This window comes from Phacochoerus africanus, chromosome 8 (assembly GCF_016906955.1).
Source record: "Phacochoerus africanus isolate WHEZ1 chromosome 8, ROS_Pafr_v1, whole genome shotgun sequence".
NCBI lineage: Eukaryota > Metazoa > Chordata > Mammalia > Artiodactyla > Suidae > Phacochoerus > Phacochoerus africanus.
This window is the reverse complement of record NC_062551.1, coordinates 13,858,488-13,873,911: the sequence shown is the minus strand read 5'-3', so window position 1 is coordinate 13,873,911 and position 15,424 is coordinate 13,858,488. Positions and strand designations below refer to the sequence as shown.

General features: G+C 43.6%; 1 protein-coding gene across 1 annotated transcript in view; it reads left to right on the top strand.

The window, feature by feature from the left end:
* The window catches only part of HYDIN (HYDIN axonemal central pair apparatus protein), a 367,185-nt gene that overhangs the window by 235,992 nt on the left and 115,769 nt on the right, over positions 1-15,424 (top strand). Inside the window, exons 24-25 of the mRNA XM_047789543.1 lie at positions 13,847-13,984; positions 15,218-15,299. Coding sequence (XP_047645499.1) covers positions 13,847-13,984; positions 15,218-15,299 — 220 coding nt within the window. The remainder of the gene's footprint in view (positions 1-13,846; positions 13,985-15,217; positions 15,300-15,424) is intronic.

The following is a 15,424-nucleotide window of genomic DNA, read 5'->3' as shown; positions in this document are numbered from 1 at the left end:
GCTGTCTTTTCTCCATTGTATTGTTGAAGAAATTGAATAAATAATTTCAAGTCTTTCCGTAATAAAACACTAGTCCTGATAGGCAAAGGCAAGTTTCCCAAGCATTCAAGGTACAAATAATTCCAAATTTATACTAATTCTCTTTTTTTGTATTACTTATTTTTTATTGAAGTATGGTTGATGTACAATATTATGTTATAGGTGCATAATATAGTTTTACAATTTTAAATGTTATGCTCTATTTATAGTTATTATAAAATATTAGCCATATTCTCTGTACAATATACCCTTGTAAATTATTTTATACATAATAGTTTATACCTTTTGGGAGTTCCCATCATGGCTCAGTGGAAACTAATCTGACTAGTATTCATGAGGATGCAGGTTCAATCCCTGGCCTCACTCAGTGGGTTAAGGATCCAGAATTGCTGAGCTATAGTGTAGGTTGCAGATGTGGCTTGGATCTAGTGTTGCTGTGGCACAGGCCAGCGGCTACAGCTCCAATTAGACCTCTAGCCTGGGAACCTCCATATGCCGTGAGTGCGTCCCTAAAAAGACAAAAAAAAATAGTTTATACCTTTTAATCTCCTACCCCCATTTTGCCCCTCTCTCCTTCCTCTCTCATTGCTGGTAACCACTACTTTGTTCTCTCCATCTGTGAATCTTTCTTTTTTGTTATATTCACTAGTTTGTTGTATTTTTTAGATTCTACATATGTGATGTTATACAGTATTTGTCTTTCTCTGTGTAACTTATTTCACTTAGCATAATACCATCCAAGTCCATCCATGCCTTTGCAAACAAAAAATTTTCCTTCTTTTTTATGGCTGAGTAGTATTCTATTCTGGTGTGTGTGTGTGTGTGTGTGTGTGTGTGTGTGTGTGTGTGTGTACCACATCTTCTTTATCTGTTCATCTGTTTTGATGGACACTTGTTTGTCTGTTGATGGACACTTGGGTTGCTTCCATAGCTTGCTGATTATAAATAATGCTGCTATGAACACTGGAATGCATGTATCTTTTCAAATTAACGTTTTTATTTTTTGTATATGTACTCAGGAATGGAATTACTTGGTCATATGAAAGTTCTGTTTCTAGTGGGGTTTTTTGTTGCGTTTTTTGTTTGTTTTTGAGAAACCTCCATACGTTTTTCAACAGTGACTGAACCAATTTATGTTCCCACCAACTGCATATGAAGGTTCCCTTTTCTTCACATTCTTCCCAACATTTGAAATTTGTGTTCTTTTTGGTGATAACCATTCTTACAGGTGTGAGATGATATCTCATTGTGGTTATGATTTGCATTTCCCTGGTAATTAGTGATGTGGAGCATCTTTTCATGTGCCCATTGGACATCTGCATGTCCTCTTAAGGAAAAATGTCCATTTGAGTGTTCTGCCCATTTTTACATCAGGTTGTTTGAGAGGTTTTTTGATGTTGGGTTATATGAGCTGTTTATATATTTGGGATATTAACCCCTTAATAGTTATATCATTTGCAAATATTCTTCTCCAATTCAGTAGGTTGTCTTTTCATTTTGTCAAGGTTTCCTTTGCAAACTTACACAACTATTTTCAGAGAAAAATAAAAGAGAAAATATTATTCAGTATTATTTCATTTTATGAAACCAGTCTATCCAAAATCAATTAAACCAGGTCAGAGACGTAAATATTTCATGTCATTCTCACTCCTTAATTTAAAAATACAGGTGCAAAATATGCACCAAAAATTAGCAAACTGAATCCTGCAAAGGATAAAAAAATGGGATATCATGAACAAACTGGGCTTATTCCAGGAATGCAAGGCTGATTCAACTTAAGAAAATCTAATCATTGCATTTACTACATCACCGCATTAAAGAAGAAAAATTATATAGTCATTTCAGTATATTAAGGAAAAAACACTTAATAAAATTGAACAGTTGTTCATGGGAAAACTTCTCAACTCAGTCAAGGAGAACTTGAGAAAACAATAAAATGTTAAATTTGTTTCCTTTAAAATCAGAAACAAGACAGAGTTGCATTTCTATTCAACAATTTATTAAAAAACCTAGCCAGTATAGGAAAATACAAAAAAAAAATTGAAAGATACTAGATTTGGAAAGAAAGAAATGAAACCGCTATGTTATGATTATCTACATAGAAAACTGAAAATAATACACAAGCAGATTATTAGCAAAAAAAATTTAGTGAGGATGGATGGATGTGAGTTGCAAAAGCCAGGTGCATTTCTGTGTGGTAGCGACAAATAAAAGGCAAGTTTTTTTAATGTACTTAGAAATAAATCTAACAAAACACTGCAAAATCTCTACGTATAACATAGTTTTATTAAAAATCATTAAAGACCTAAATAAAAGGTGAGACATACTATGTTCTTTGATTTAAAAGACTTAGTTTGGGAGTTCCCGTTGTGGATCAGTAGAAAGGAACCCGACTAATATCCATGAGGACACAGGTTCGATCCCTGACCTTGCTCAGTGGGTTACGGATCTGGCATTGGCCACAAGCTGTGGTGTAGACTGCAGATGTGGCTTGGGTCTGGCATTGCTGTGGCTGTGGCATAGGCCAGCAGCTGTAGCTCCGACTCAACCCCTAGCCTGACACCTGCAACCCTAAAATAAATAAATAGACTCAATTTGTTAAAAATGTAATTTCTCTCCCAAATTATCTATAGCTTCAGTGCAATTCTAATCAAAATCCCAATAGATTGATTCTAAAATCTTTACGAAAGGGCAGTGAGACTAGCCCAGCCTTTCCAAACTAGGTTTTTATCTACTGGATATCACATTGTAAATCATCTATAATTTTAAAAATGTAAAAAAAAAAAAAGTATGACATTGGTACACAGATAAGCAAATGGACTAAAGAATAGAGCAAAGTCCAGAAGCAGACCCTTACATGTATGGAGACATAAGAGAGTTGAAATTGTAAAACAAAGGGGAAGGAATGACCTATTCAGTAAATGATCTAGGGGCAGTCCACTATCTATAGAGACAAAAAGCACAAATAGATCTCTAAATTCACACTACACAAAAAATTAATTCCATATGGGTTAAGGCTATAAATGAGACGATCAGGTTTTTAAATGTGAAGAAACCATAGGATGATGCCTTGATGATCTCTAAATAAGGAGGAGTTTCTCAAGCAGAATGCAAAAAGCCCCAAACCATAAAGAAACTATTCATAATCACTGCCTTAAATTTGAGAACTTTTTATTCATGAAAAAAACACCATAGAAAGAATTAAAAGACAAGTCACAAATTGAAAGACGCTTTTAGCATACATATTACCTTCAAATTATTAGAATGCATATTATATATAGTATGCCTTAGATGGAAAAAACATATAATTCATTTTTTTTTGTCTTCTGTCTTTTCTGGGGCCACACCTGCAGCATATGGAGGTTCCCAGACAAGGGGTCTAATCGGAGCTGTAGCCGCCAGCCTATGCCAGAGCCACAGCAACATGGGATCCGAGCCATGTCTGCGACCTACACCACAGCTCATAGCAACACTGGATCCCTAACCCACTGAGCGAGGCCAGGGGTCGAACCGGCAACCTCATGGTTCCTAGTCGGATTCGTTAACCACTGAACCACGATGAAAACTCCCTAATTCAATTTAAATGAGAGGAAATAAGCAGTTATTTCACAAAGGTGGAAATATGAATTTCCAGTGAAGATATAAAAAGATGCTCCTTCTATTAATAACCTCGAAAATGGAGTAAGACAAGAGCTAAACACCATTGCACACTCACCAGGTTAGATAATATTAAACACGACTACACCAAATGTTGGTGAAGGTGTGAAGGTTAGAAGCTGATTCATTGCTGATGGACATGTACACTGACACAGTAACTTTGAAAGGCAATGTATCATTGGCTGATAGTTGATCACGCATGTTCCCAAGGCTATGCCCAGTCTTCTAGTCTGTCTGGTTTTGTGTCATCTTCCCTCAGTTCTCCTTCTCTCCTCGGTACCCAGTTGGTCAGTACATCCTGCCAGTTTTTCCTCAGAAGTGTTTCTGGACTGATCCTTCCCTTCAGCTCCCAGCCATCCTCTTACTCAGCATCCCTCTCTGGAAGGTTAATAATGATTTCATCCTTTCTCACTCCACCGTATTCCTCGACTCTTGCTGTTTTGTTGTGAAATTACATCATGCATGAAGAATTGTATATGATACATAGACACAGTTTAAGAAGAATAATGAATTGAACATTCAAGTCTTTTTTTTTTTTTTGTCTTTTGTCTTTTGTCCTTTTAGGGCCGCACCCACAGCATAGGGAAGTTCCCAGGCTAGGGGTCTAATCAGAGCAGTAGCTGCCAGCCTACAACTCGGGATCCGAGCCTCATTTGTGACCTACACCACAGCTCATGGCAACGCTGATCCTTAACCCACTGAGCAAGGCCAGGAATTGAACCCTCAACCTCTTGGTTCCTAGTTGGGATTCTTTTCTGCTGCGCCACAATGGGAGCTCCAAACATTCATGTCTTATCACCCCCATTATAAAGATAACATTATTAGTAAATGTGAAGCCCCTCGTGAAAGAGAACAGCATGAGGTGGACCCCCAGCAAACCTGCTTATCCTTCGGGCTGACGCCCACAAGCTCCCCCAGGCCCAAGCTTTGCATAGCCCATCCATCCAGAATCTCCTCTCTGGCTGTGACGGACCAGCTCATTTATCTGACCAGGGGATCCAATTAGCCTCTGGGACTAGTGGGAGGGCTACACACCATCTCTCAAGTCTGAGCTTCCAGAAACAATTCCTCCCTTTGTAGTTGGCCTGCAAGGGACTCGAGTCTAAGCAGAGGGAGGCCTTTCCCTCTCTTTACATGTAGTAGAAGTGACCGCCAGGTTAAGGATCAGTATAACCTGCTGCTCTTTGCAGGTCAGTCTGGTCCAGTTTCCCGAGATATCTGTTACCCCACAAAGAAATGAATTGAGCTGTTTTTCATTTCAATTACGAGTGTTGTTAATTTTTTGTATGGCTTTTATATTATTATAGAAGAATTCTAGGTACCTTGTTATAGATTCATTCTTTTTAAGGCATCTTCCCAATGTCTCAGATTCAGTGCAGGGCATCAGGCTTTTAGATATTCAGTGTGAACTAAGCCAACTTCTAAAGAAATCAGTGGCAAGTTATCAATGCATATCTGAACCAGAGTTAGGATGATGTCTGCTTGGTTCATATAGTGATCTGATTTCTCTACATGTTCATACTAATTAAAAAATCCACCCAAAGCTAGCTACATCTGCTGAAGACCAGACATTTACATTAAAAAAAAAAAAAAAAAACTGTCCTGTTTTGAAAATATTTCTGGAGAGCTTTGAAGCTGATCGTAAGGATTTCACAGCCCACCTGTTCAGCAGCCTTTCTGAGAGCATGTAGCAGTGGAGACACCTTCTGGAGCTTTTGTAGAAGTGGTCCCATCTCACAGAAAGCCCTCTGGAGAGCTTCAAGGTAGATTCTGAGCACATCCCTCCATGATTCACTTTGCAGCAAAACTCTGTGTCGGAAGCCACTTCAGGGACAAGACGGCCTGTGTCTTGCTTTTCCTATCTAGGTATAGTCAGGATAGTATCCAAAGAAAGCTTCTAGACAATACATTGTATGTTCTAAATGTTGCAGATTCCAGTGATTTTTATTTTTTTAATGATTTTTATTTTTTCCATTATAGCTGATTCACAGTATTCTGTCAATTTTCTACTGTGTAGCAAAGTGACCTAGTCACACATACATATATACATTCTTTTTCTCATATTGTCCTCCATCGTGCTCCATCATCAGTGACTAGATATAGTTCCCTGTGCTATACAGCAGGATCTCATTGCTTTTCCATTCCAAAGGCAATAGTTGGCATCTATCAACCCCAGATTCCCAGTCCATACCACTCCCTCCCCTCCCCCTTGGCAACCACAAGAATATTCTCCAAGTCCATGAGTTTCTTTTCTGTGGAAAGGTTCATTCATGCTGTATGTTAGATTCCAGTTATAAGTGATATCATATGGTATTTGTCTTTGTCTTTCTGACTTACTGCACTCGGTATGAGTCTCAAGTTCCATCCATGTTGCTGCAAATGGCATTATTTTGTTCTTTGTTGTGGCTGAGTAGTATTACGTTGTGTATATACACCACATCCATTCATCTGTTGACAGACATTTAGGTTGTTTCCATGTCTTGGCTATTGTGAATAGTGCTGCAGAGAACATACAGGTGCATGTATCTTTTTCAAGGAAAGTTTTGTCCGGATATATGCCCAAGAGTGGGATTGCTGGGTTGTATGTATAGTTTTCTAAGGTACCTCCATACTGTTCTCCGTAATGGTTGTATCAATTCACATTCCCACCAACACTGCATGAGAGTTCCCTTTTTTCTACACCCTCTCCAGCATTTGTTATTTGTGGACTTATTATTATTATTATTATTATTATTTGTCTTTTTGCCATTCTGGAGCCACTCCTGCGGCATATGGAGGTTCCCAGGCTAGGGGTCAAATTGGAGCTGCAGCTGCCAGCCTACACCACAGCCACAGCAATGTGGGATCCGAGCCACATCTGTGACCTACACCACAGCTCATGGCAATGCCGGATCCTTAACCCACTGAGCAAGGCCAGGGATTGAACCTGCAACCTCATGGTTCCTAGTTGGATTCGTTAACCATTGAGCCACAACGGGAACTCCTGTGGACTTACTAATGATGGCCATTCTGACAGGTGTGAGGTGGTACCTCCTAGTAGTTTTGATTTGCATTTCTCTAATAATCAGTGATGTTGAGCATTTTTTCATGTGTTTGTTGACCATCTGTATGTCTTCTTTGGAGAAAGGTCTATTCAGGCCTTTTGCCCATTTTTCAGTTGGGTTATTGTCCAGTGACTTTTAAAATGAAAAAGCCTACTTTGTGAGTCACTGCCAAAGGCATGGCATGGCATGACGTGGCCACAGAGCAGCTCCTGTCTCTTGATCAAGTAGACTGTCCCGTAAAGTGGATAAAAGCATGAGTTTTGGAGCCAAGCCCGCTTAGTTCAGCCATTCACTTGCTCTCTGAGCCTCAGTTTTGTCATCTAAAGACAGGATCATCATAGAACTTACCTCATCAAGGTGTTTTGAAGATTTAACTAAGCAGTCCTGATTAAGTGCTTAATATAATATCTGATCGGGAGTAAGTGATAAATAAGTGTTGGCCGCAGTTACTTAATGAGGGCCACCCAGTCCGTTCAGACGGCTGTAACGAAACACCAGAGACTGGGTGGCTTATCCACCACAAACATTTATTTCCTAGCTTTGGAGGTTGGGAGGTCCAAGACACTGCACAGACAAGATTTGCTCTCAGGCGAGGACCCACTTTCTGGATCATAGATGGTATCTTTTCACTGTGTGTTCATGTGGTGAAAGAGACAAACCAGCTTGCTAGGATCTCTTTTATAAGGACACTAAGCCAATCACAGGGCTCAGCCCTCCTGTCCTGATCACCTCCCAAAGGCCCCACCTCCTAATGCCATAACCTTACAGGTTAGGGTCTCAACATATGAAATTTGGTGGGGGGACACAAACCATATTGGGCTCTTGTTTTATCACCATTCTTTGTGACTTTCTTGCCACCATCTTCTAAGTCAGTGATTCTCGTCCTTGAATGCACATTAGAATCAGGTTGGGAGCTTTGAGATATCCTGACTCCAAGTAAAACAGAATTCCTGCTGCTGGAATGCAACCACGGGTTGTTCTTAAAGTTCTGGAGGTGATCCCAGTGGACAGCTGCAGTGAGAGCCATTGTTCTAGAAGCTCCAACTGCAACTACTTCTGCGAACCTTTAGAAATAGTGTTCTCACCCACCATGGTCTGAGGAACTTGAGTCTCAGCTACTCTGTTGTGTCCTACCAACTTCCACCTTAGCACAGGTGGCCAGGAGGAAGCATTCTGGGACGTAATAAAGGGCTGAGGCAGGCGGCCTCCCATGTGAGGGAGTATGGAGGTGCCACATGGAAGCAGCTGATGACGATATGACAGTGACGATGATGATGAAGACTAGAGAAGCGTGAGTCAGGAGTCAGAGCTGGACAGCGGTGGAAGTAGGCATGGCAGGCGGGGGTATCCGCCACAAGGCCAGGAGAGGTGCTCATCCTCCTCCTGCCACTTGATTTTTACTGTTCTCACACACCTCTCCCTCCTGGCCTTGGACGGAGGAGGGTATCAAGCACAGACAGCACATGTAGGGGAACATAGGTGACCCAGTGTCCGTGGTGGCCCCTACTGTCTCCCCACTGTTCTAGACAGGCCCTCAGCCTTGCTCCTGGACAGCCAGGAGGCATCAGTGTGGGAAGGGCTCTCTGATGAGATCCTCACCCCAGGGCCATGGTCCTGCCAGGCCACCTCCTTAAATGCATGGGAACTTCCCACTTGTCCCCATCTCCACTTCAACCTCCTTTACCAAGGGAACTCTTAGCTTTTGCCTGGATTCCTAACACTGTTTAATTTGTGGGCTTCCTGATTATTATTTTTTTATATAAATGATATAAAAGCAGAAAGCATCCTGTTGGGTTATGTTTTCCATCACCGTTTGCAGCATGGCTCAGAGTTTTGGTCATTGCAGGGTTGTCCTCTTCTAACCCACCCTCCCTTTTCTGATCATTTCACTTCCCCCATTTAAAACCTTTTGGAAGACTCTCCATTTTCCTGAGGAAAAAGCAGACTTCGTAGTGAGGTTTACAAGGCCTTTCAGGGTCCCCTCCTCTCCATCCCCCACCCCTATTTTGATCTCAAAATGAGAGAATGACCCACAGTAGCCACTCTCATGCTCAATGCTGCTAGCATGGTTCAGAGGTCCAGTTTGAGTTTTCAACAACTCAAGGTTATGGGTGTGTATTATTCAGTATGACTGATTTCATTGAAATGTTTTCTGCTCTAGTTACATCTCATATATCTATTGCTTTTAATTTATAATTTGTGTGCCATATTAAGCAAGCCATGAATCTTTACTTGTTAAGTTTTTTTTTGTTTTTTTGGCTTTTTAGGGCCACACCTGTAGCATATGGAAGTTCCCAGGCTAGGGGTCAGAGCTACAGCTGCCAGCCTACGCTACAGCCACAGCAGCACCAGATGTGAGCTACATCTACAACCTATACCACGGCTCACAGCAATCCTGCATCCTTAACCCACTGAGCAAGGCCAGGGATCATACCCTCCTCCTCCTGGGTCCTAGTCGAGTTCGTTACTGCTGAGCCACAACGGGAACTCCTATTTGTTAAATCTGATCAGGTGACTTTTTACATTCCCATTCTTCCTCTGATTGCTGCTTCTCTCTTCTTAAACCCCTCTTACTCTCTCTCCCTCTTTCTCTTCCTCTCTCCCTTCCTTAGACTCTGCACATCCCAAGCCTGCTCCAGATTAATAGCTGCCCTCCGATTCCTGCATCTAAAGGAAGCAGATTATATGCATCATTTTAAATCTTACTAAAAGTAGGCAAATTCCTGAACCTCTCTGGGCACAAACAAAGACCCAGCCACGTTTCCATATTTATTGCTGGGTTTTGTGGTCTTACACTTGCCGATCCTCCCACATTGGGAAGCAAATGACAGACAAAACAGATGGGGCTGGCTCAGTGCCGTCCCCACCAGCACGTTCTAGCTCCGCCACGTGAGCAGGGGAAGCCAACTGCAGCCGTACACACATGGGAGGCAGGCTGCCTCAGTCCTTTATTCTGTCCCCGAAGCTTCCACCTGGCCCCCTGTGCTGAAGTGGAACTTGGTGGGACATAGCTGAGCAGCTGAGTCTCAAGTTACTCAGACCATGGTGGATGAGAACCTTAATCTCCCAGGCAGCTCAGGGTGGGTGAGGCAGCTCCCACTGAGCCAGGGCAGTGCTCCAGGGAAAGGTGCAGCCAGCACCCACAGCACCCAGGAGCTGGGTGCGTCATTCTAGTGAAGGGGATCTAGACAGTGCACTGACAGCATCTGCTACTGCCAGTAATTGCCAAAAAACATTAGGCAACATATGAGCCAAACCAAACACACTTGCAAGGCCTTTTTATCTAGCCAGTGGCTGTTTTTACCTTCTGCGTGGACACTTGCAGAATCCAGGTCCAATGAATCCTATGCATCAGCGAATTAAAAGTCATTAAGTCCTTTTATCTCCTACAAGGCTGGCCTCCTTGTCCCCCTCCCCTTTTTTTCAAGACCTCAGCTGCATTGCAGGGAGGGGTTGTACCATATACACCACCCTATCTCCAAACGTCTTCTGGACCACAGCACACAATGTTAACTGAAACACAAACCTGCTCTTTGGGGCTTTATTTTAATGCAGCACGGCTTCCAGTGAAGGAAGAATAGGAAATAGGAGGGTGGACTTCTTTGAATTTGCAACACAAAAAGTTGTATTGATCTCAACTTACCCAAGAATGTAAAGTGCAAAATGAAGAGGGAAAGTGCTGAGGCCAAACCAGTGTGTCTGATGGACAGGGTGTCTGACATTCGTGCAGTCCTGTCACCCCTGAAGGGAAGGTTTCTTTGCTGGCTTCTCCTGCAATTCTGATAGGGGTAACCCTGGAACTGGAGCAATATTGATTTTTCTTGTTGGCTACGCATTCTCTTTTAAAAATAACCGAATCGAATCCTGTTTGGGTCAGCATAACAGGAAAATAATCGTCTGTTCCTGAGAGTAATATGGAATCTGATCCAAAACACTCTCCCAACATTCTATTTCAATTCTTTGGAGCAGGTTTTCCATTTTAATGATAAGTTAAAGCCTTCGTTATGATAAAGGTTTTGCTGTCTGCCTTCCAGTTAGCAGCCAGCCTGCTTTGCTGATCTCCTTTGCTTGTTTTCAAAAGACCTCTCACTTCCCCGTTGTCCAGGTTTCATTGTCAGCTGAGGTGTTGTTTTTCTTCAGGTCTGCAGACACTGCAGTGTTGGGTTTTTCCCTTTCAGATATCCCCATAGGCTTTTTTTTTTTTTTTTTCTTCATTCAGCACAACATCCCAGGAGTGTGCAAGTGCTGGATGAGAGAGCTATTATGTGGGGCAGTGATCCGACAGTCCCCCCAGGGCCTCTGCTGACCTGGGGTGATTTAATAAGTGCTCCAAATCACCCTCTGCTGATTTCTACTGTCCCTAGCTGGTAAAGCTGAGCGGTGGCCCCGCATTAATTATCAGCTCCAGCCCTTAGCCATTGTGTTGCCTTTCTTAGCCACGGTGGGTCCTAAATTTGGCTGTATGTTAGAATTACCTGGAAGACTGTTAAAAACCTATTTCTGGGCCCTACCTGAGACCTGCTGAATCGGAATGTACCCAAGAATGAGGTTCAAGGATCTTTCTTATAATACGCTTCCCAGCACCCAGCCCTTCTTCCCCAAATGGTGTGATTTCAGCCTAAGATAGTATCAACCAGAGACATCCAAGCTGGAATAAACCAAATGGAAGTTTGTGGAAGACCATGAAAAGAGCTTTTCGGCTGTTCTCTGAGGCCATCCCAGGTAGGGTGGGTGGAAGTGGGGGTGCAGAATAGCCACATTACCTGACGTGCTGCTTACCTGTTCTCATCTAACTGTGCATCCTTCCACCTACCCGCTCAATCAGATGTATGTCAAGCTTGTGCTCTGTGTATGAGACCCTGGGCTCTGCGAGCTGAGAAGAGGGCATACCTTGTTCTTGGCTGGTGCTAGCCCAGGGTTTTCCCAGGGGAATTGATCGCTCTTCTTAAAAAGAGCAAGCAGGAGTCAGCTCAGAGTCTTCACCAGGCAAGAAAATAATCACATTAATTTTTCCCATCCTGTTACTTTTTCTAATTATGGCAGATAAAAGTGGTTTTTAATTTATACCAATGATACAAAAAATTTCCTTTAAAATAAGCCTATCGATTAGCACCCATTGTGCTATCACTACACCCTCATTTGAATAGCTGTTAATTAAAAAGGTTGAATATGAAGGGTGGATGAGGATGTGGACCAGTCAGCTCTCCCATCACTGTAGGTGGTGGGGTAAATAGTATAAAATCACTGCAGAAAACTGGGAGTTTCCTATGATGTTAAACGTGCTTATGCCATCCAAGCCAGCAGTTCCCTTCCCAGGAATTTACCTGAGAGAAATGAAAACATATGTCCACAGAAAGACTTGTACACACCTGTTCTTAGCAACTTTATTCATGGTTTTAAAAGCTGGGAAAAGCCAAGGTATCCACCAACAAGAAGATGGATAAACAAACTGGTCCTCCATACTATGCAGTACTGCTCAGTGATTTAAAAAGAACCGGCTACTTCTCCTTGCTCCAACATGGATGATTTGCAAAAACACTTTGCTGAGCAAAAGAAGTCAGACACAAAAGAGTCCATATTTATTATTCCATTTATATGAGACTGTAGGCATATCCTAATCTGTAAAGATATAAAGCAGAAGAGTGTTTGTCTGGGGCCAGGGGTAGGAGTCCAAGGAAGTTTTTTAAGATGGCAAAAGTTCTATGTATCATTATGGTAGTGATTACAGTGGTATGTATATATTTTGCAAAAACTCATCCATCTGCATGCTTAAATGAGTACATTGTGTATGTTTTTTGTTTTGTTTTATTTTTTGTCTTTTCAAGGTCGCACCCATGGCATATGGAGGTTCCCCGCCTAAGGGTCTAATCAGAGCTGTAGCCGCTGGCCTACACCACAGCCACAGCAACGCAGGATCCGAGCCATGTCTGTGACCTACACCATGGCTCACGGCAATGCCAGATCCTTAACCCACTGAGCGAGGCTAGGGATCGAACCCTCATGGTTCCTAGTCGGATTCATTTCCGTTGCACCATGATAGGAACTCCACATTGTGTATTTTAATTACACTTCAATAAAATAGATTAGGTGATACTCACCAGGGCAGCAATCCTGCAGTCAGTAGCTGAACAGCCAACATTTAGGGAATGGCACTCAGGTATGTGGTAGAGAGTGGCCACTGTCCTAAAAGATGCTCAGTTGAAATGCTGTGAAACCTCAGAGGGAGGAAAAATTTCTTCTACTAGGAAGATGGGACTATCTATGGTGGGAGCTTCCTATAACTGATAATATTTCTGCTGAGCCTCTGAGAAGAAGCAGAGAGCATGCGGGACCAGAATGAATATCTAAGTGAAATTGGGTTGAAATTAATATCAAGGGCCTGAGGTGGGGAAGGGGAGGAGTCCCTAAAAAAGCCACATGCACCCCGGGGAAGCAAGAAGAATCAGGGTGGCCCCATCACCTTGGCCTTTATGACGTCCATTCAGTGACACCTGGGCATATGAGCTTCAGTACCACCTAGCATCATCACCAATTTTCCCCTCGACACCCTGCTCTGAGAACTTGAGCAGCGGCAAAGCAAAGTGGCACGGCCAGGACCATGGTAGAGCAGTCAAGGAGCCCAGAACAGACATAAGGGGAGGCAGGGTCTCACCAAGGCTGAGCCTTCCTATAAGGACCCCGAGAGCGATTGCCTCACATGCGCATCCTGCTTCTGGTTATCTGGGGGCAGGAGCCCTGGTAGCTCACTGGCTCATGGCCGGGGCTGCTTGGCCACTGCAGGCCAGGCACGTGTTAGATGGCGTGTGAGATCCAGGTCTTTACCGAGCTTGCAGTCTAATAAGAAGGGGAAAAGCAAGTAGGGGCTCTAGGCTCTCAGGGGAAGGACCCAACTGGGAGGGGCTGGTCAGCAAACTTTTAGGAGAAACTGAAACCTCAGTTGTGATTTGAAGAAGGTCAGTCCAAGAGCACAAGAGAGGGTGGAGGGCAGTTCCTTCTTGACCTGTCTGGTCTAGGAGTTGGAGTTTGAGCTTAGAAACCAAGACCCCATCCAGGCGCTGACTTGCAACAGCTGATGTGACTGTGTCCCCCACCCCATGCCTTTGTAGCTTTGTGACGTGTCCAAGGAAGCCAGACAGTGCCCCCCTGTCCCAGGTGGAGTCCATCCCAATAACCTCTGCATCTGTCAGCTCTCCAGCAGTCCCAGCAGTCGAGTCCCCTGAGTTTGATCTAAGCGACTTTGTCAGGTAAGTGCAAATAGAAAACTAGAATGGATTTTTATTTTATTTATTTATTTTTTTTTGTCTCTTGTCTTTTTTGTTGTTGTTGTTGCTATTTCTTGGGCCGCTCCCGCGGCATATGGAGGTTCCCAGGCTAGGGGTCGAATCGGAGCTGTAGCCACCGGCCTACGCCAGAGCCACAGCAACGGGGGACCCAAGCCGCGTCTGCAACCTACACCACAGCTCACGGCAACGCCGGATCGTTAACCCACTGAGCAAGGGCAGGGACCGAACCCGCAACCTCATGGTTCCTAGTCGGATTCGTTAACCACTGCGCCACGACGGGAACTCCCAGAATGGATTTTTTATTTTTATTTTTTATTTTGACTTTTTAGGGCTGTACCTGTGGCATATGGAAATTCCCAGGCTAGGGGCTGAATCAGAGCTACAGCTGCCAGCCTACGCCACAGCCACACCAACAATGGATCCTTAACCTATGGAGTGAGGCCAGGGATCAAACCCACATCCTCATGGATCCTAGTCAGGTTTGTAACCCACTCAGCCACAAGGGGAGTTCCAGAATGGATTTTTTGAACTAGCATTCTTTTCTGTACATCGACCTACATTCTCAAACTCATCCTTCATTTATTTACCCAACTACTCACTGGCCAACAGTTTATTGAGTGCCTTCTCTCTGTTAGGCCTTGGACTAGGCATCTGGGATACTGAGCTGAAAGCATCTCTGCTCTCAGGAGGTCATTGCCTCCCAAGTGCTGGGGGAATGAGCTCTTCCTATCATTTGCCCTCTCCATCTGCCCAAGACCTACAGCCAGGGTCCAGTCAAGGGCAGCAAACAGAAAAGGAGATGACAGTTGGCCAAACATGATATTCTTACAGTAACATGTTCCAATAAATGACGAAGCTTAACATTGAGCACAGGTTACACAACCAAATTGTCTGAAGAATTGCCAGAGCTTCTAAGAACTTTCTGTAAGTCAGACATGGGCTTGATAGGCCCAGAAAGAAGGGTTGGGGCCTATGGAAAACTGACGGGTTTGATGCCCTGACCTGCATGTTTGGAGGCGGTGGGTAGCAGAGCACTGACCTGCTGACCCTTGAGAAAAGTGTCCTGCCAGTGAGAACCCTGCATATTCTGCAGGCACAGTAGAGGGGAGAGGAAGACAGCCGAAATACAGCTGCAGACTGGGGTGTGATGGTTGCCAAATAAGTGATTCTCCCCATTTCGTTAAAACTCCTCAGGACTGTCGTCGTGGATGAAGATGTTGGGTCTGAAGAAAGAGAAGACAAAAAAGCACAAGCGTCCCCTGTGGCCATCTCTGATGTACGGTTTCCTTTCCCTGGGGCGGGTGGGCTGCACATCTTTATCGGGGTCACTTCCCAACCAAACACCCACAGATCTGACACCTCTGTGAGGACCCAGACACCTCAGCAAACAGATTTTCTCTG